At 35.8% G+C, this 21,362-nt stretch overlaps 1 protein-coding gene across 2 annotated transcripts; it reads left to right on the forward strand.

Moving 5' to 3' along the window:
* Positions 1-1,725: 1,725 nt before the first annotated feature.
* LOC104098332 (exocyst complex component SEC3A-like) lies at positions 1,726-21,353 on the forward strand. Of its 2 annotated transcripts, XM_070188062.1 has the most exons (25): positions 1,728-2,038; positions 3,847-3,917; positions 4,336-4,416; positions 4,497-4,564; positions 4,653-4,755; positions 6,421-6,569; positions 9,667-9,784; positions 10,106-10,210; positions 10,683-10,784; positions 10,871-11,008; positions 11,496-11,624; positions 11,715-11,795; positions 11,877-11,951; positions 15,117-15,290; positions 15,397-15,547; positions 15,624-15,688; positions 16,630-16,800; positions 16,887-16,966; positions 17,809-17,890; positions 18,229-18,326; positions 18,411-18,519; positions 18,629-18,697; positions 19,974-20,039; positions 20,115-20,204; positions 20,960-21,353. In XM_070188062.1, the coding sequence occupies exons 1-25, from the start codon at positions 1,861-1,863 to the stop codon at positions 21,068-21,070; spliced, it is 2,664 nt and encodes an 887-aa protein (XP_070044163.1). In that variant the 5' UTR covers positions 1,728-1,860; the 3' UTR covers positions 21,071-21,353. The 2 variants fall into 2 exon arrangements, with proteins under 2 accessions (XP_070044164.1, XP_070044163.1); XM_070188063.1 differs by lacking the exons at positions 18,629-18,697; positions 19,974-20,039; positions 20,115-20,204; positions 20,960-21,353 and having other exon boundaries at positions 1,726-2,038; positions 18,404-18,450.
* The last annotated feature ends 9 nt before the right edge of the window (positions 21,354-21,362 follow it).

Below are 21,362 nucleotides of genomic sequence, written 5' to 3' on the forward strand. Positions count from 1 at the left end.
ACATATATAACATTTTTCTCAGAAATCCGTTCAGGCTCCACAATATATCTTTGGAAAGCTATTGCAATAGGCTACAACTTTCATGTTTTATGTTGTTTCAAATTCTCTACAGATTGTCACGAAATCCTGATATAATACAAACCTTTCATAAACTTAGTCGATTTTATCGAATCTTATACACCACACTCTCCGCCTTGATTCTAAAACAACTATTTCAACCCATACTCATCCTGATGAGACTTCACATGTCTAAAATATCACATTAATACTTATTTAATATGTCCATATCTAATCCGAATTTACGGAGTGTTAAAAAACATAACATAACTTTAATTATAGGTAAATCACCTAGGTGAAGAAAATAAAATATCTATCATGTAAAAGATTTACGTAGAGGGGGATTACAAATGCCAAGAGCAAAATAGATATTGCATTGTATATGAGGATAAAAATGTGTGTTGTTCAAACTTGAAGGAAAAATTTAATTGTAGAGCAAAGTTAGAGGAGGAAAATAATTTTTATCCTATTATATATTCATATATTTCTCTCATTTACCAAAACAAAAAAGAAAAAAAATCGTACACTCTAAATGAAAAAAGAAGAAGAAAGTATCACTACGCAGTTGTTTGGTTCATAGGATAAAGAAAAATAATCCCAAAATAGAATGTGAGATTATCTAATTAAGTAATTTTGGGATTAGTTATACTATAATTTTGATTTTATTATTTTTATACTACATTCAGTATGACATACTAACTCGGGAATAACCATCCCAAGATAAAACAATCAAATGGACAAAATTCCCTTTTTCAAAGCTCTTCTCTCCAACTCCTTTACGAAGTTCAAGGTTAAATTAGAAAAAAATTTTTATCCAAATTTATCTATTATAAAATTAAACACTATTTTATAGTATTTCGAATAACCTATTTTAATTCAATATTTACAATAATATATATATATATATATATATATATATATATATATATATATATATATATATATTATTTCGTTATTATTAATCTTGCATAACAATTTTAATATAACTTATTTGCGAACCAAACCCCGGAAAGTGTGAACCATTTATGCCCAATGAATTTTTATTCAAAACTAGTACTCTAATCCCATTAGGAAGTGTGAACCATTTATGCCCAAGGAATTTTTATTCAAAACTATTACTCTAATCCCATTAGGAAGTATGAACCATTTATGCCCAAGGAACTTTTATTCAAAACTAGTACTCTAATTTGGATGGTTGTTACCTATCGCATTATATCGTATTGTTACTTTAAATACAATGTTTGTTTTGATTGTTACTTAAATTTTATTGTATCGTATCGTAAAATCTATCGTTTTGTAACGACGAAAAGTGCCACTTTAGGAACGATGGATTTGGTGTGGTGACGTCGTTTCCTTATTTTTTCCTCTCATCTTGCCCTTTTTATTATTAAATAATCATATTTTATTATTTATCTTATTTTTTTATATAATAATTCTACTATGTATCTTATTTTTTCTTAGTAATGTATATCATAAAACTACAAACAATACTGTATATTTAAATATTATATTAATTAAATAATATAATATAATGTAATACAATACAATACGATACATTATGAAATAACATGTAACTCTAGCTTGCGAAGTGTCCTTACTGCTTAAAAAAAAGAAGAAAAAGAAAAAAGAAAGAGTAAATAGGAAAGAAGCAAATGTCGGGGAGTGTGACATTTTCACCCAGAAAAAAGGAAGCCATGAACGAGAGGTCTCTAAATATAAATACTTGAAATACAAGGCGACTACATTCCCGATTATCATTTTTGTTGGCATCTCCAACAAAGTCCGTCGAGAGAGATAAAAAGCATGGCGAAATCGAGCGCCGACGATGAGGAGCTGCGAAGAGCTTGCGAGGCCGCCATTGAAGGCACAAAGCAGAAAGTTGTAATGTCGATCCGTGTAGCCAAAACCAGCGGCATCTTAGGCATTTCCGGAAAATTGAGCCGTGGTGCCATGGCCAAACCTCGAGTTCTCGCTATCTCCAGTACGTAAAATAATCTTATTATGATGAGTTTTAAATGTTCGGATTGTGTATAACTGACTTCAACTAATTTGGAATGGAGGCCTAGTAGATTTATTGATTAATTGTTTATTTCTTACTGCTGACGTCAGTAGAAAATAATCTAGTTACAATGAAACTCTGAAGGATATAGATTATCAATATAACTGACTCAGCTAATTTGGACCCGATGCATAGTTAATTATTGATTATTTATTTTTATATTGCTCACACCAGCTTAATAGTATAGTTATAACGATGCTCCGAAGGATGTAGATTATTTCCATATAACTGACGTTAACTATTGGTGGAGCCAGGAATTCTGATGAGGGATTCAAAAAAATTCAAGGATGTCCCCACCTAGGATTTTAACTTGTATTTCTCTTTTAATGGAATTCAAAATCATATATCTATAAATTTGTTTTACCATACTTATACAGTATAATTATCCGATTGAATTCCCTTCATTGTGTGCGACTCCCGGCATCAACTATTTTGGAATTGAGGCGAAGTTGATTAATTGTTTTTTTCTTGGTACTGCCGACACCGGTGTGAAAATAGTCTACTTATAATAAATTTACAAAGGATATAGATTATTTACATAACTGAACTCAACTGATTTGGAAAAGAGATGTAGTTGATTTATTGGTGATTTCTTTTATACTCTTGATGCCAGTGTAAAAATAGTCTAATTAAAATGACTGTCAAAATGATACAAATGAATTACCTATACTAATTTGGAATTGAAGCTAACTTGATTGATTGATTGTTTCTCTTAAACGGAGTATGAAAAATTGTCTATTTATTAGAATCTCTGAAGTTTCGAGGTTATTAAAGAAAAAGAAAAAAAGAATCTGTAAGTTTTGAACTGAGGGGATTAGGGTGAAGTTAATTGATTGACTGTTTCTATTGAATTGCTCCACTCCCTCTTTCCGGCATTTCTCTAATCTATTAATGCGTGATCTGATTCAAATTCCAATTATGCTCATTGGAAAAAGAAGACATGTTATATAAGTGTTTTTATGTTTGTTCTAACCTACCAGTCGTGGGACGGAATTCTTGGTGGTCATTTGGGAAATTTTGAATTGAAGTTGAAAAACAGTACTTGAAGCTGAAACAAAGTTTGTGAAAGTTAATAGTATTGTGTTTCACTTTTTCGGTGATGTTACACGAGCTTCTCCACCCATGTTTTACTTATTTTGCTTAGTAAATTTAGAGCACAAGTAACAATGATTTGACTCATGTTGCACTTATATTGCAGAGTAATTGTAGCTAGGCTATGCTTACTATAGTCTTCCCATTGTCTCGGATGATAAACGAAACCGATCGTCTATTAGTGGATCACATCTTCTAACTTAAGATCAGATTTGACATGACAAACACTAACTATAGGCAGCCTCTATCTTCATTTGACCCAATTATTACATGCAGAGTCAGAATTCTTTTTTGGACAATGGATTATTCAATAAAGTTGTTTGGTACTTCAACATTTTGATGTTGTGGTAGTAGTTCCTTTATTCTGAACCAAAAGCGTCAACTACTTATTCAAAAAAGATGTTTCATAATATAATCTCGTAAATCTACGAATTCAGGTGAAAATTTTGGTTAAACATTTGGATATCTAGCCTCATAACTTAAATGATGCATTCTTTCTGGGATGAGGAGTAACATTCGAAAAATTAGATTTAATGTACCACAGTAATTTCAGAGTTTCTCCTATGCAATAGTTGTGTTGTCAACTAGAATAGGTCATTTCCATTTGTCCAGACAATCGTAACATGTGGTTTATGCAGCAAAAGCTAAAGGCCAACGGACTAAAGCTTTTCTTCGTGTCTTAAAATATTCTAATGGAGGAGTCCTTGAGGTAATACTTCTAATAAATCTTTTTAATGTTAAACTTCTCTTCTTCGATTCAGATACCTTTTCAGTACTCCAGATTATTTAGAGGATGAAGATAATACTTTTATGAGTTAGTGTAGCTTGTCTACCAACATGAAGCTATGAATTTATAACTTCATTAAGCTGTGGATAGTGTTCAAATGTTTTATGACATCTACTTTATGAAACTTTTAATTTTGGTTGTGCATAAGGAATCTATAGTATCTCTGAACTTGCTGATAAAACTGTCTAGAAGGATTATTTTACTTATTGTCATAGATAGACTCATGAAACCGCATTGCATCTCACAAAATCCACATTTTTGGGCTAGTGAGTTTCCTTTAGAGCAAATTGTGTTAAAGTCCATTGTTAAGCTAACAACAATATAATGCTTGCACATGTAGCCTGCAAAATTGTACAAGCTTAAGCATCTTTCAAAGGTGGAGCTGGTAACTAATGACCCAAGTGGGTGTACGTTCATGCTGGTAATACTCACAGCAAATTATTTTTCCATTCCACCTGCAGCTATTATTTGGAGCTTATTCTTGATGATATTGTTACACAGGGTTTTGATAATCTCAGAAGTCAAAGTGTTACTCCACCTCAGTGGACAATGCGTAATGTTGACGATAGGTATTTGTTTAATTTTTAGTGTGTAAATATCTGAGTTCTTTTTCTCATGTAAGCATTTTTATCATGACCTTTTGTTTTAACTATGTAGGAACCGTCTTTTGCTTTGCATCCTAAACATCTGTAAGGATGTCTTGGGTCGTCTCCCCAAGGTTGTTGGCATAGATGTGGTGGAGATGGCTCTTTGGGCAAAGGTGCATTATAAAAGTTCCACTATTGCTTTCAACATACTATAGTTGGTTGGTGTCTATTTGTTTGGAAAGTAGGCATGCTTCATTTAGTTATGGCATCAACGATTTGCTCTAGTTGGTTGGTGTCTATTTGTTTGTGTTAATTTTCTATCAGGCTTGCGTAAAATCATCCTTGATGATGATAACCGCTTAATCACATGTCGTTGGAAGGTGAATCTCAAAAATGTCTAACAGGTTTGAAATGGCTGGCAAAGTCTTAAGGGGACTTTTGGTTTATTCATTGTGGGTGTTATCCATTTGCCTAATTCTCTGATTTCCCATCCAGTTAATCCACACACACTGACTCTTTTCAAGAAAAAGAGTATTTATTTTTGTGATTTTCTGTATGATAGCCTAATTTAATATATTATAAAAATAGTTCTCTGGCTAATCGTTAATTTCTTTGTGATGTAAATTATTTTAATATTAATTTTTATAAAAATTTATTACATGCAGGCGAAGTATATCTTTCTTGTAAAAATTCAATCCCACCTTCAATTCTACCTACCAGTAACTTTTATTTATTCCCAGTGCCATGACTATATCAGTGATATTTCAATCTCACTTTATCCTGTCATGAACCAGAGGGCCCTAAATGGTGGCATTGATCATGTCACATTGAGAAACTTCTTGCCTCGTCTTCCTGTTAAAATCCCAAATGTTTCAGCTTTTGTCAATCCTATCCCCTGATTTCAACTGCAAAATAAGCATGTGAATGATGTAATAGAATTGCTCTAAATGCGCTTAAGATAGTATAGTCATTCCTTTTGTCACTTCTTTTGATGAGTGAAAGGATAATCATTCATGTTCTCATATAAAGTACACAATTGTATTCTCTAGTCGCTGAAGATGGACTCTGTTAGTGACAATTTTTTCTTTTGATCTAATACTATCAGAGTATCAGTTACATATATTGGTAAAGCTAGTTATCTTTTGCTCTTGTGCCCTATATCAGTGGGAATCCTTAACGGAGGATTTCAATGTGTCTGTTAAAGCTGAAAATGATAGTTACTTATTTAAAAAAGGTCTTTTAAGGTGAAATGAATGGGAAAGTCTTTGCAAAAGGTCACTACACCTGGAACACAACCTTTTGCATCTAGTGCCCTATAAAGTTCAGCTATTACAGTTTTTGTCTGTTAGTATTCTTACCTGACTCTAGATATGCGGTAAGCATGTAGGAAGCTCTATTAATCTGCTTAAGGATACAGAGTCACTTATGTTCTCTTTTAAATACGCAGTTGGAAACTTTCTACTAGTTAAAGACGAAAACTGCCTTTACATACAATGGTAAAGCAGATAGTCCTCTTTATTACAAATAAAATGTTCTCACTTTTTCTTGTGTTTCTTTAGTTATAGTGTCTTTGAGGGTCATATGTACGTTCACTATTTAATTGAAGATAAACACTTACCTGTTGACATTAGAAATAGCTATTTGATTGCAATATGTTTCTAAAAATGAACAAAAACAAAAGCTGGTGCTTGATAAATTTTATGTAAATCTAATTTATATGATCTACACTTACATGATGACATTAGAAATAGCTATTTGATTGCAATATGTTTCTAAAAATGAACTAAAACAAAAGCTATACATTTTTATGTAATTCTAATTTAAATGATCTAATGCAGGAAAATACCCCAACAGTTACCAAGCAACAAGCAAATCCTCAAGATGGGCCTCTTCCTGCTGTAGCAGAAGAAGGTGAGATGACAGTAACTGTTGAAAGAGAACTTGTATCTCAAGCAGAGGAAGAGGACATGGAGGCTCTTTTAGGCACGTATGTAACCTCTTTCACCCTTCTCCAGACATTGCATATGCCCATTTTTGCTCGAAATATGAACTGCTTATGTCTACTTCTTTTATGTTGTCCTCTTGCCACTACTTTATCATGTCATGGAGGGAAATGTCAAGTATTCTGACTTTTCTTTTCCTTAAAAAGCTAGTATACTAGTTCAACTAGGTGATGTGGAAGTGTTAACTACTTTAAAAGACAGCCCCCTTTCTATTTATAAAACTAGGAGTTTTATAAAACTTCAAGTTGGCTACCTGCTTACAATTTTAAATGGAATAATGATCGAGAAACCCGTCTAAAAGCACTCTACTATTTCTGGAAACAAATATTTATCTCGTATCACTACCTTGTTTGTGTGTAGTGTCCTCGAGGCTCTCTCATGCTTTATTCCTCATGGTGAACTACCAGTCTCATCTGAAAGACCGTACAAACAGCAATCCCGTGTCTAATCACTGTATTAGTTACTAGACTTAAAGTTTTTGGTAGGTTCAGTTTTGTCCTGAAATAATTAGGAAACAATTCTGGAAGATTGTGAACTCTTCTGGAAACGAGTACAAAGGATTAATGTTTTGGTCAAGAAAGTGTGTATATGATTAGGAATGCAAGACTAGGGAGTTGCAAATTAAGTGTGCAATCTTGTGGTTACAATTGGTCTGGCTGACGTAGCTTCTTGCTGAATTTACAAAAGAATGCAGTAATTTTATATGCTGGTACTCTTTCCAGATTTTGTGTCAGCAGTTGAACCTACATCTTGGTTGTCCTGCCAACTGCTTTACTGCTGAACTTATTTTGTATCGGGCAAGCTATTGCTGATACAAATTACCTCGTGATGCCTTTGTGCTCTTAATTCTATGGAGAATGACGAATCATCTACTATTTATTATGGGTGTTTAACGGGCGGGCTGGGACGGGCTGGACACAAAAAAACCCAGCCCGTCCGTTTAACATTGCGGGCTGTTAGCGGGTTGTACTTTTTTGGGTTTTTTTTTGTCCGTCCGGGTTCGGGCTTAGTGGGCTGGACCGGGCCGTGCAATTTTTTTTAAAGTAAATTTTATTTTTCTTATTCAATGTTATTGATACTTAAGTGTTTGCAAACTTTTAAGGCTTAGAATTAAACTTTGAAGTTTAAAGTTTTAAATTTGAAATTTGAATTTTACAATTTTAAAATTGAAATTTGAAAGTAAGCGGCTACAAAAAATTATTTAATAAGACCAATAGGCGATATGTAAGGATCAAGCTCCGAAGACTTTCATTTGATATTTTTATTGAATAATATATAATACTTCAAATTAAGTTGCAAGTTCTTTTTTGATTTTGTTATTTTTGAACTTGCAAATTAAAAATTTACAACAATTATAAAAAAAAAAAATAGTACATCACATGCTTTGCATCATTTTTGTAAGTTCATCCATGTCAACATGAGTTTCTTGATTTCCGGCATTGGTTGAATCAGAACCATAAACCATTATATCTCCAATTTCTTGGTCCTCCGCTTCATCTACCTCGTCACGCCCTTGATTTCGCCGTTCTGATCTTATCTAATCTCTGAAGCACACTAGAATTTCCAAAGCGTTGCTGCCCAATAAATGATGGGTATCTCCTAGTTGCTGCCTTGCTTGGCTAAATGCGCTCTCTAATGCGACTGTTGAAATCGGCACATTTAGCACGTCTCGAGCCATGGCCGAAAGAACAGGAAATTGATTTGAGTTGCTCCTCCACCAACCCAGTGGTAGAAATTCCTTTGTGCGGGGCTCTGCTGACTTTTGCAAGTAGAATTGAAGTTCATCAATATTCCTGCTACTGGTTTGTTGATGCTCCTCTAGCGTAGACCAAATCAAATAATTTATCAAATATTAGGGGTGTGGGGGCTATTTTCTTAAGGGGTAGGCCGAAATGACCATTTTTGTAAAAAAGGGCCGTTGGCCAACGGTAAAAAAAAAAAAAAAAAATTTAGAAAAAAAAACCCGTTAAAAATCGGGCTGTAGCCCGTTAAAAACCCATTAACGGGTTAACGGGCTTAGCGGGTTCCGGTGCACCGGTATCAAAAAACTGTTCGTTTGAAACCCGCTCCCCGCCCAACCCGTCCCAGCCCGCCCCCACGCTATAGTACCGGGCTGACCCGGGCTGAACCGGGTTGTAAACGGGTCAGCCCGGCCCGATTAACAGGTATACTATTTATGCATAAAAAATCTAAGTTGCTCGGTCACGGGTGCGGATCTAGAGGTCGGATCCTTCGAGATGTAAATTCTAAGATTCGGGGATATGGATCCTAGTACGGATACTGGTGCGGGGATCCGGCTAAAAAGAATTTCAAAAAATAAAAATATCTCTAAATTGTGAGAAATTTTGTGGAAAACTTATGTATAGCTTGTAAAAGTGTGAATGTTTTTTAATTCTCAAGTTGTAGATAAGTAAATGATTGATTTCGTAGATAAGGTATGCTATTTTCTTCAAATTTACCCTAGTTTTGGTTCTAATTTCGGGAATCAAATTGTATCTTGTCTCGAATTTTTCTGTCTGTCGTGGTCAAAGTACCCAAAAATATTTGACCAGATCTGATACGGATCCCATATTCACACCCATACTAGTGTCGTGTCGACACGGGTGCGGCACCTTAACTGCCATGTCGGAGCAACGTAGTATAAAATACCTTTTCATCTATTGTTTATATATAAGACCATATAACTTATGTCTAGTTAGGCACTTTTTCAACCTTGATTAGGCATCTAGTGCTGAGTCTGATATTGCATAACATGGGTTTTAAGAATCATTTAACATATTCTAAATAACCGTGTTGGTCTATTGTCTCTGAGCCGAGGATCTCCTGGAAACAGTCTCTCTATCCCTCCGGGGTAGGGGTAAGGTCTGCTTACACTCTACCCTCCCCAGACCCCACTAGTGGGATTCTACTGGGTTGTTGTTGTAAATAACCGTGTTGGCTGTGGTTGTTTTTCTTAATTGGAGAATAGAAGTTGTAGACAGCACTATTAGCAGACACTTAGTTTGCTCTCTGTTCCCCCTTTTGTTTCACCCTAGCACTATTTTGGTTTGTTTCCTGACTTTGGTTTCCAAATTCCTACAGTTATGTAATGGGTATTGGTGAGGCTGAGGCATTCTCTGAGCGGCTGAAGCGAGAGCTTCAAGCTTTGGAAGCTGCTAATGTGCATGCCATTTTGGAGAATGAGCCATTAATAGATGAGGTGACCCATTTTCTTGTGAAGAGTTCTTGTTGCTTTGATGCCAGTGCCAAAGCAGAGTTTGGTTTCTATTTGCAGGAGTTGCTACATTTTTCCTATTTCCAGCAATTTAGCCTTTTACTTGATAAAACTATGTGTCTCTTTCATTATAAACATTTTCTCTGCCAAGAGCAATAGCACAGGCAAAGTTTGCCTTGTTCGCTGCTCCTCTGATTCAGCTTCATACTATTTCCCTGATATGTATGCTCTCGCACTTGATATGCTAGCATAAATATTTTTCGTAAAGAAACTTATGCTTCTGTGTCTAAATTCTTGTTTCTGCAGGTCTTGCAGGGGCTTGAATCGGCTACCAACTGTGTTGAAGATATGGATGAATGGTTAGGCATCTTCAATGTAAAACTTAGACACATGAGAGAAGACATTGAATCAGTAAGAATTTGTGCAGTGCTTCTGTGTGATGCTGATGCTTACCAGTAATGATTATTGTGAGAGAAGACATTGGTGAATCACTTGAATGTGAAACTTAGTTTTGAATCATAATTCTTTGTTCTCATAAACAGTTGTTTATAGTTCCTTTTTCAGACTTTATGGATTTTATCACCGTACTAGCTAATTAATCTACAAAGAACATGATTCCCTTACTGATTCCAAACGAGGTTGGATATGCAAAAGTGTGAGCTTTTTGTATATAATAGGGTGGGGGTGGATTGAGCTTTTCGGGAGCACCGCAGTGCGATTGGATGGCCGATTTCATGAATCTGAATGATTCTAGTTTGTAATTTCTACAAGACCAAGTTTTCCACAATACATATATCTCCAATAATGTTAGAATGTCAGGACTCTATTATTTGAATGTAGACCTCCTTTGCTAATGCAGTATTGGTTCATTCACAATATGCAGATAGAAACCCGCAACAACAAGCTGGAAATGCAGTCAGTAAACAACAAGGCATTGATTGAGGAACTTGATAAGCTTCTTGAAAGACTGCGTATCCCTTCTGAGGTGTTTCTCTTTCTTTCTTGGAGCTGATTAGTGGGCGGCATTTAATAATTTAATTTTTCTTCACTTCATTCATTCTTGGTTTGTAGTATGCAGCGAGTTTAACAGGTGGTTCGTTTGATGAGGCAAGAATGCCTCAGAACATTGAGGCATGTGAGTGGCTAACTAATGCTCTACATGGCCTTGGATCGCGTAACTTGGATCCTAGCTATGCAAACATGAGAGCTGTATGTCCACTTGGTTATTCCTTTCTGTCTTTTCTTTTGATCATATCCTTTTTGATGTTGTGCTTCAGCATGTAACGTAGGTAGACAAGGTTAATGTAGGTAAGCGTGCATATGTTAAGGCACACTACAAATTTTCCCAGACAGGGCTTGGATGACCGATTCATATAAAGTAATCTGAGTAAATAAAAATGGTAGAATTATTTTAAAATCCACAGTAGGACCTCATATAAAAATGGTTGAGTTATTGCAAAATACACAGTCATGACCTAGCTAGTGCTGGATTCAAATTCCTGCTAGTATTTTCTGTGGAAATTAAAAATGTCCTATCATTACATTCTATGGGCTCGTTTACTAAATGAAGTGAAACCAAGTTGTCCTGCCTTTGATATTCCAACACTCGTCATATAGGCAGTGGGTCATCTCTGCCCTTGTACAGAAAAAGTCACTTGACAAAAAATTAAGACATTGATGTCTGAATATCTTGCAGGTGAAAGAAAAACGAGCAGAAGTTGACAAGTTAAAGACGACATTTGTTAGAAGAGCATCTGAATTCTTGAGAAAATATTTTTCCAGTTTGGTGGATTTTATGATGAGTGATAAAAGTTATTTTTCTCAGGTATACGACCAATCAGTTTTACTTGAATTAATTGTCATTAGTCTTCTATAAATAGTCACTTAGAGGCTGCTTATAATATTAATTAAACAGCGTGGGCAATTGAAGAGGCCTGACCATGCTGATCTCCGATACAAGTGCAGAACATATGCTCGTCTATTGCAGCATTTGAAGGTCGGATTTCTCCAACTTGTTAAATTTTATCATTGTTTTAATATTTCCTGATGTCTTTCTCTCAATCCTTTGCATTTGCAGAGTCTTGACAAGAATAGCTTGGGCCCTTTAAGAAAAGCTTACTGTACCTCCCTCAACTTGCTTTTGCGCCGGGAGGTCAGAAAGCTATTAATCTTTATTCATTTGTCTTTTTAGTTTTTTTTTCTTTTCCTTTTCCCTTTTTAGCTTCTTTTGCTTCTTTCTGCTGAGTGGGTTACTTAAGTCCCCATTAAGTTCACTGCAGCTATGTGCACTTTTAAGCCAGCAGAATCTGTTTTCTTCATCTCAGAACTCCCAAAGGCATGTATCACTTGTTTGTCTATAGAATCTTTCCCATCAAAGAGTTGCTGAATGAACCTGCTTTTTAAGTGAATATATACTTTAAGCAGCACTTTCTGTTGGGTAGTTTAGCTGGGCGAAATTATTAAATGCAGTAATATCTCAGAAAGAAGTCCGAGAGCAGGCTGTTCTGTTTGAAAAATAACAAGCTGTAGAGAAGTGGTAGCTTAGGGGGGGGGGGAGGGGGGAGGAGGAAAGGCACAAAGGTTTTCGGTGGAGTAGCAGCATTGGAAAGAAGAATGGGAAACAGTTGGAAGGGACCAGAAAAAATATGGAAAGATAGATTACAAAATTGAACAAGGGAAACACAACAAAGTCAGTTAAAAAAATCCTTCATAATCAGATTTAAAGAGCTTAGTACAATTAGGGTAATCACTTCATGACTAACAAATACTGACTAGGAGTGGGGGAGTTCTTTAAACAACAAGAATCTTTGCTGCCAAGCAACTTGGAGCTCAAGTCTGCATGACTTTGACGAAGTGCCTTTAATGCTAACTAAGATAACTGGACCACATAACTCTTACTCTTGAAAGTTATGGAGTAAATTCTGGATATTTATTTTATTCCAAGTAGGGTGTTCAAATCAAGGTTAAGGATAGGGTTAATTACTGGTGGGACCTAAAGCAAAGATTTGAATGATATTTTAACTCATGTACAGAAATAGGAGTTTTATATTGCTCTAGGACCCTGTTTCCTTTTTAGAGGTAGCTCTAACCTCTCTAGGAGTAAATCTTAATTCACCTAAGAAAAAGGTTGTCATACTTTCTCTTTCCGTACAAGTGGGGCCATTACAAGTGGTGTCACAGCATGATCTTGGCACCTAGACCTCTTCAACAGCCATAGCAGAAAGAATTCAATTAACAGGATCTGAGGAGAGCCCAAAGAGAATGGAGGATCAATATAGTCTTCTCTGACAAGGAACAGAGCAAGCTTTGACAGATCATACAGAGAAATCAATCAACTAAGCTGGATAACAAAATCTGCTACTACACAAAAATGACAAAATAATGGAGAAGCTTCCTTATAGAAAAAATGGAGAAGCTTGGAATCAATCTTGAGACTGGGAACCCAAAGTTACAGGAGAGGAAATTGAAGGTGCAACAGAGGAATCAAGGAAGGAATATGCATGCCAGAGTTAACAAGATCTTCAGGGGAAGTAAGTAGTAACAAAAAGCAAAGAGTAAAGGTTGGGGCCAAATATTGTTACTGGAGAAAGGTTTGAACAGGATTGCAAGGATGGAACAATTGCCACTGATGAAATAAGGTCGGCTGAGTTGGAGTTGGTCTTGGTCCATAGACACATCCAACAAATGATGATTTTCTTCTTAAATCTAAAAAAGATGAAAGAAAAGGGACAAGAGTTGCGAATAATGAATTCAGTTTGATACTGTTAAATGGACCTTGGGGCTAACTCAACCCCATAATCTAGCTCATGAGGTGAGGATTGCCCAAGCCATATTAAGGAGTCCACCCATCCCTTAAAGAACCGATGTGGGACCCCCCTACCCCACGCCCAGGACTGGACATCTGGAGCATGGACAATTTAATATGGGGGCCCAACATCAGAAAACGAGAATTGGGATGGGTCCTGCTATGATATTATGTTAAATGGACCTTGGGCCTAACTCAACACCAAAAACTAGCTCATGAGGTAAGAATTGCCCAAGCCATATTAAGGAGATCACCCATCCCTTAAAGGACCGATTTGGGACTCTTCAGATGCCATAGTCGAATCAGAGATAGACAATTTTGAGAGTTTCTTGCATGATGATTCGGCTTCTGAAGATGACGTGCAAGCTGCTACTGAAATCATTAGCTTGTGGTTGGCCAAATGTCTGAGCAGTACAGTTGTTAGAAGGAGATGTTGCAAAGTTGAGGCAAGAGTTCGACTTATACTCTGGGGAAAAAACACCTTGATTGGGATGAATATCTATACCATCATGCCCTTGTTGCATCAAGAGAAATTAAAAGGAGAAAAAATCTTGCTGTCCATGACATTCTCTGCGTGGATGTAGAATTGCGAAGGTAAGATGAGAGTTGGAAGATTTTAGGAACCTCTGGATTTTCCATATATAGCAAGAATAGTTGAACATGATATGTCAGAGGTTAGTGCTATGTGTGTAAAGTCATTTACCGGTGGAGTTTGTGGTATTCTTCCTGAAGCAGGAAAGCAAGAAACTTGGACCATCTTACCAGTGTTACTGGAGATCACTATGCCATTTTATCGGCACTGTAGCAGACTGTACATAATAGTTTTAGACAGTGTCTCTGTGTTGCTCCTTGTCTTCTTATCGAGGTTGCTAGCCTTCTTACTGGTGTTCCATGTGGTTTCCTCCTTGCTCCAATTCAAGCAGCTACGTGGATGCCTAGAATGAAGATTGTTTCAAGGACTTATTTGCCAGATTGTCATTGAGGGTATGCAGCAAGGAAGATCTTCGACAGAGCAGATTTGTGTGATTGACATTGGCTCTTCTGTGGCTCAACCCTGCCTGCCAGAAACAAGTGAACAACCAATTTCAAGCATAATGACACCATACTGACCTTAAGGACAAGCTCAGTCTTCAGGGGGTTGGGAATGTTATGAATCAGTGTTAAAAGGTAGCTGAAAATCAATGTTGGTTACAAAAAGTAAAGGTGATTAGGGAAGTTGATTGGGGAATACAACTGCTTCATCAGTCTATATATAACTGTGGGTCACGGTTGAAAGAAAACGAGGAAGATTCAAGAATTATCTCAATCCTATTTCTCCTTTTTTCCCTTTTTCCTTTTTGGTTCCTCTTTTCTGTTGGTACAAGGCACCCTTACATTATGCCATCTGAATCTCAATCTCCTCGGATTTAGATTCAAAAGCTAATATAAATGCTCATAGTGTTTCTAGTAAATCCTTGAATAAGAAATTCGTCAAGTTTAAAGTATGATGCTTATGTTTTCTATTCTTTGTAGGCTCGTGAGTTTGCAAATGAGCTCCGTGCCAGTACAAAGGCATCAAAAAATCCTATTGTATGGTTTGAAGGTTTGACAGGTTTGAATCAGAGTGTGAACAATGCAGACACTTCTGCAGCCTCGGAGGCATATGCTAAAATGCTGACAATATTTATTCCACTCCTTGTTGATGAGGTGTTCTTCTAGTTTCTTTTTTGTTTTTCCTGGTATATATGTATATAAGTGTCTTTGTTGCTTTCTCTGCCCAAAGTCTTCAACGTTATTCTATTCCATATTGCAGAGTTCTTTCTTTGCACACTTTTTGTGCTTTGAAGTTCCTGCACTGCTTCCACCAGAAGGTGTTGCTAATGGCAAAAAAGTTGGAGATGATAAGGATGACGTGGATGATGATTTAGGCATCATGGATATAGATGAGAATGACAATAAAGCTGGTACTTTCTCCTATTTCCTGCGCTTGCCTAGTCCTGTTCAGAGTTTATGAAGGAGCACCATCTTGCTATTTTGCAGGACAAAATTCTGCAGATCTAGAGGCACTAAATGAATCACTACACGATTTACTTGAAGGGATCCAAGTAATGTTATAGTTTTTCCTTGCAATAGCCTTGTTGTCTATTAACAACAGCTGTTGTGTTGATTTTTGTTAAATGTCAATTCTTTCTTATTTAATTTATTTTTGGGTGCAAAGAGGACAATCCTTAGTGCATAGTTAGTTGGTTTAATTTTTGAGATGCTTAATTTAAACTTGTATCGAATGCTTCTTATACTCGAACATCAATATTATTTAACCATAATAAAAAAGAAACACAGTGACAGTAGGTTAAGTTAATACAGCAAGATGGACCTCTCAAATTTCAGTTAATATGTATTGCTCTCAGATGGGATGCTGAATACGAAAGTACATCTGAGTCTTGGCTGTGTTTCCTTCTTTTATCATTCTTTTGGATATTCATTGTATGTTATCTGCTTGTTTATATCATTGCCGTATTGATAATTTATCTAGTGGACTATATCTATATTACTATCAGTTCGATGCTACCTTGGTAAAAGTTATTTTCGTCAATTGGAAAATGAATATCGATTTTGCTTCATCAAGCAGGCAAAAGTCAATTTTCACTTTATTGCACCAGACAATTGTGACAAATGCCTCAATTTGTGACAAATGCCAGACAATTGTGACAAATGCCTCAATTTTCACTTTATTGCACCAAAGTCACTAAACTATTTTTTTGTAAAGAAAAAGTAACTAGGAGCAAACAAAGAGGCATTTTCTATGATACTTAGGCTAAGTTAAGTGACTTTTTAGTTGCAATAAATAGTTTAGTGACTTTTGTGATAATTCGGTAATGTTGAGTGATTTCTTCGTTTCAAAAAATAGTTGAGTGACTTTGGTGAATAAAATAAAAGTTGAATGACTATCCATGAAATTACCCCTCTTTGATATAGTTTTGACAAAACGAAACTATCAAAAAATGTATTTTTGATAATATTATCTTTACTCGTTTATGTGCTTTAGGAAGACTTCTTTGCTGTGGTGGATTGGGCAGGAAAGATTGATCCTATGTGCTGCATATCAATGCATGGAGTCACAGAACGTTATATTCCTGGTCAGAAGGCTGATGCTGCAGGATTTGTGCGCATCTTGCTTGATGACTTGGAATCAAGAATTTCAATGCAGTTCAGCCGTGTGAGTTACTGTATCCCTCGCAGTCATCTATGTCTTTGCAGCTCATATGGGATAAAATTTTCTCAGTTTTTTCTACACTTCTGCAGTTTGTTGATGAAACATGTCATCAAATTGAAAGAAATGAGCGAAATGTTCGGCAGATGGGAGTCTTATCATTTATACCGAGGTAAACTGAGTTTCATGTTATGCTTTTTGTAAACTTACATAATTCTTTGGATTTGATTTACTGTCACACACATTTAAATGGCTCAAATTGGTAATAGAGTTAAGTTAGTTCGAGATTGTTAAATACTAACTTGAGCCACTGCACTAAGAACTTTTTCCTTTTATCTCTTCTCCCATCTCGAGTGTGATCTGATTAGGTGTAACAGGTTTAGACATGCTAGTATGCTACAGTATAAGCCCTGCTCTACTTTATTGGGGGTTGGCCTCACTATGAATGGTATATGTTGGTTTCTTTATTGAGGATATATTTTCTTTCCCCCCTAGTATGGAAGGAAAAACAGATTTATTTTCTACAGCTTAGCACTTTTAATTGTTATTTATGAGTGATACACCTCTTTTACATAAAGAACTAATATTTCTTCCAAATTTGAAACTGAAAGTCTGCCCATCCATTTTTTGTTTCTGTAATTTTGCTGTTGATTTCTCTTTGTCAAATCGGAGTTAGGATATACCATTTTATATTTGATGTTTCCCAATTTGATAGTGCCTGAAATTTCCGTTAGTATTCATGAAGTGTGGGTTTTCTTCCTTATCTCAGTTACCTCTTTGTTATTGTTGATTATCTTCATCATACCTTTATGCGGTGAGCTTATTGTATGTCTGAGCCTCCTAAAAATCCCTTCAACGATTCTTTTAATAACCTTATTTATAACTATAGGCTGTAAGCCTTTCTGTAATTTTACCATGAAATCGATTTTGTATTTATTTTCTCAGAATGCTCTTAGTTGATCATTTTGGCTTAAATTATCAATCATTTCATTGGGTATGCAATTCTTCATGTAGATTTGCTACTCTTGCAACCCGTATGGAGCAGTACATTCAAGGACAATCAAGGGATTTGGTTGACCAGGCATACACGAAGTTTGTGAGTGTGTTTTTCTTGCATTTGCTTTCTTATGCATGCTGTGAGATTAACAGTTGAAAATTTTAGAATGACGTAATATATGTAGCTGTTTGTCTTGTATTACCCTTTATTTCTGATGTGAGTACTGTGATAGGTAATCTGCATGATCTTTTACCTTTTTAATATCCAATATTAGAAATAAAAGTAAGCTGAAGTGTGAATTTGGAAATACTTGCAGAACCCTTATTATTTCACGGTGCAGTGAGTTTAGAATTTCTGAATTTGTGGCGGTCAGTTATATTTGTTCCCTTATGTTTGTTGTATCTTGTGGCGCGACTGTTTTAAACATTATTTGGCAGGTAACTATAATGTTTGTTACTTTGGACAAAATTGCTCAAACAGACCTGAAATATCAAGACATCATGCTTTTAGAAAACTATGCAGCATTTCAGAATAGGTATTGTTCACCTTCGGATTCAGAAGTTTATTACATATTGTATTCCACAAAATCGCTTTTAGTGCTGAATGAAACAGTTTGCAGTCTGTATGACCTGGCTAATGTTGTGCCCACCTTAGCAAAATTCTATCACCAAGCAAGTGAATCTTATGAACAAGCTTGCACACGCCACATCAACATGATTATTTACTATGTAAGTTATCCTTTTTCATGATTGTGTAATTTTTCTTTACTCTGCTTGTGCTCTCCTATTACTTTATTTATCTTTGATGAGATACCTTAGACCTGTGCTTTCTCCACAGCAATTTGAGCGACTTTTTCAATTTGCTCGAAGAATTGAGGATTTAATGTACACAATTACACCGGAAGAGGTTAGTTCCGTTTTCTTTTTCTCAACTGGCTATTGATATTTGCTGACTGTCCTTCACCCCTGAGTATCTCAATTTGCCCTTTTATCAAGGACAGTGACTTGGTAATGCCCTGATCCCAGATAACTGCTAATTTGTTAGTATATGATCTCTTTCAAATTTAAGGAGAGTTTTGTAATCTTAAATCTTTATTTGATTAATATCACTTCATGTTGAACTTCTCCGTCCAGCATCTGAAAGAAGATATAATCAAAACAAAATGCTAGATTGAAATATTAATTTCTGTTTGGACATTTCAACCTTTGTGATGAGTTGCACGTGAGAAATGATGCAAGCATGTAGTCAGTTTAAGGTTTCATATCTCTTTTTTTCCCCGGGTCTTTTCCTCTCTTTTCCTATTCGGTGAGAGGAGAGGTTAACCCATGTAGTCCAATTTTGAATGAACTGTGATCATGTAATTATCTTTTACTGAACTTGAAGCTGAAAGCAACTAATGTCTCACAACAATCTTGTGGGTTTGAATTTGGTATATAAAACAACTCCTGTCCTGCTATTATCTCTGTTACATATGCTTAAATTAAAAATAAATAAAAAAAATTGAGAGAGAAAATCAGATTGGAATGAGTGACTGATCTTAATTGGCAACTCTAGTATATCGTTTGATTGATGTGAAAGTTTAGTTCAAGCACAGAAAGAATAAATGGCAAAGGTATATATAAGTGCCTTATGGCACGACGTAGAATACTTCAGTATATCTTATAGAAGATATCTGATGCCAAGCTACACAAAGGTCAGTCGGACGTTCCTGTCAGACTTGTTCCTCGTTTATGGTTTGACTTCTGCTGTAGCCTGTCTAAGAGCGCATAAAAGGTTGAAATAATGACCAATAAACAGCGTTTATGATTTTACCATCATTTTAGCACCTTTGTCAGAACCAGAGGCTCGATGTTGCGTCCTTTTTGCTTTAACTTAATGGTACAATTACTGAAAGTGGAATCAGAAATTTCTTTCCTTAGTTGGGCAGTGAACTTTTAGCTTAAACCCAAAGACTATGAGTTAGCATTTTGTTTTCCTAGGTGTTAAATGCTCTTTCTGCAAATAAGCAGTAAAAGTTACTTTTTGTTTTATCTCCCTTTGCTTTGGGGAAGAAGGATTAAAATCCACAATTTGAACTTGCTTCCCGTTTCAATCTGTCTTTGGATGAGTATACCATCTTGTTTACGGCTTCTCCGACTGTGACGGTTATCTTCTGCTAAGTGATCTATGCCATTTTTATTAGATTCCATTCCAGATTGGATTGTCAAAAACGGATCTTAGGAAGGTGGTAAAGTACAGTTTATCTGGGGTAAGTCAATCAATTGCCTCAATTTATCTACTAGATTAGGGTATCTTTCTAAAATATTAAATTTTGCTTCTACAGGTGGATAAGTCCATCACTGCAATGTACAAGAGATTGCAGAAGAACTTAACCTCAGAGGAGTTGTTGCCTTCTCTATGGGATAAATGCAAGGTATATCTAGCAGATTGGGTATTGAAATTAGTCACTTTGCAAATTCAATGAGTAGCTATACCTCTATCAATTTGGAGTACTTTATGGGTTTCATGCGGCAAAAGCTGGTTGTGTTAGCTAATGTCTTCATCTGATGTTTCGGATCACATTTTTCCATAACTGAAAATCTTCCCTTCCCTCAATTCGATTATGGGGTGGGATTTAAGTTATTTGTATTGACTTAATTTTGTGTGAGGTTTAAAGCCAATCCAGGGGTTTCTTCTAGGCCTTGGAAGGTCTGAGTTCTCTTAGTAAATGTCAGGCTGTAGATAACATGAACAATGAGGTAGACAGCCAACTAGAAAAGGGTGGAATACGCCTGCCATTTTGAAAGCTTGCTTTACATTGGTAAATTTGTAAACTGAAATTGATGATTAATGAACCTATATATGGTGCCATTGAAGAAAATATTAATATTTCAAAATACATTGTCCGTTGAGACTAAAATCTCGAGCCACTTTTTGGAGTTGCTTTCAAATTTAATTTTGTGCATCTTTCCTTGAGCCTGGAGTGTATGGTAAACAGTCTCTCTAACTTCAAGGTAGGGGTAAGGTTTGCGTACACACTACTCTCCCCAAACCCCACTTGTGGGATTTGTTCTTGTTGTTATTTTAAATTTAATTTTGTACCTAGTTATGCATTTGTCACTCACTGTTTTCATCTACCCTTAGTTGATTTTCTGATCAAATCTTCCTACAACATTCATAAACTTGCAGAAGGAGTTCTTGGACAAGTATGAGAGTTTCGTCCAACTTATAAATAAGGTTTACCCCACCGAGACCATCCCTTCCATCTCAGAAATGCGCGGGCTTTTGGTATCGATGTAAAGCAGCTCCAGTTTTGATTCTTTTTCTTCTCTTTCTTCTGGTGGGAGGACAGAGTGTTGTAGAGTTTTGTCTTTTGTTGTCAATATTCATTTTATTCTTTTACATAAATTGATTAATTCTAAGACTCACATTTATCAGATGAAAACAGGCTAGGTAGAGTATCTGCTTTATCATTCTTTGATTTGTTATATTTTCTCGTGGTACGAGGTAGTTTTAGTTTCAAGCTTGATTCCCACTGTAAAGGAAGAAAGTTTCACGCTAATAAGTAATAAGTTAGTATCCATATTGCACT

Source organism: Nicotiana tomentosiformis, chromosome 11 (genome assembly GCF_000390325.3).
Source record: "Nicotiana tomentosiformis chromosome 11, ASM39032v3, whole genome shotgun sequence".
NCBI classification, from domain to species: Eukaryota; Viridiplantae; Streptophyta; class Magnoliopsida; order Solanales; family Solanaceae; genus Nicotiana; species Nicotiana tomentosiformis.

Bases quoted from the DNA above. Each gene is read 5' to 3' on its own strand.
- LOC104098332 (XM_070188062.1), top strand. From the start codon at position 1,861: ATGGCGAAATCGAGCGCCGACGATGAGGAGCTGCGAAGAGCTTGCGAG. The intron at 6,570-9,666 runs GTATGTAACCTC...AAATTCCTACAG, and splicing joins ATGGAGGCTCTTTTAGGCAC to TTATGTAATGGGTATTGGTG. The intron at 18,520-18,628 runs GTAAGTTATCCT...CTTTCTCCACAG, and splicing joins TCAACATGATTATTTACTAT to CAATTTGAGCGACTTTTTCA.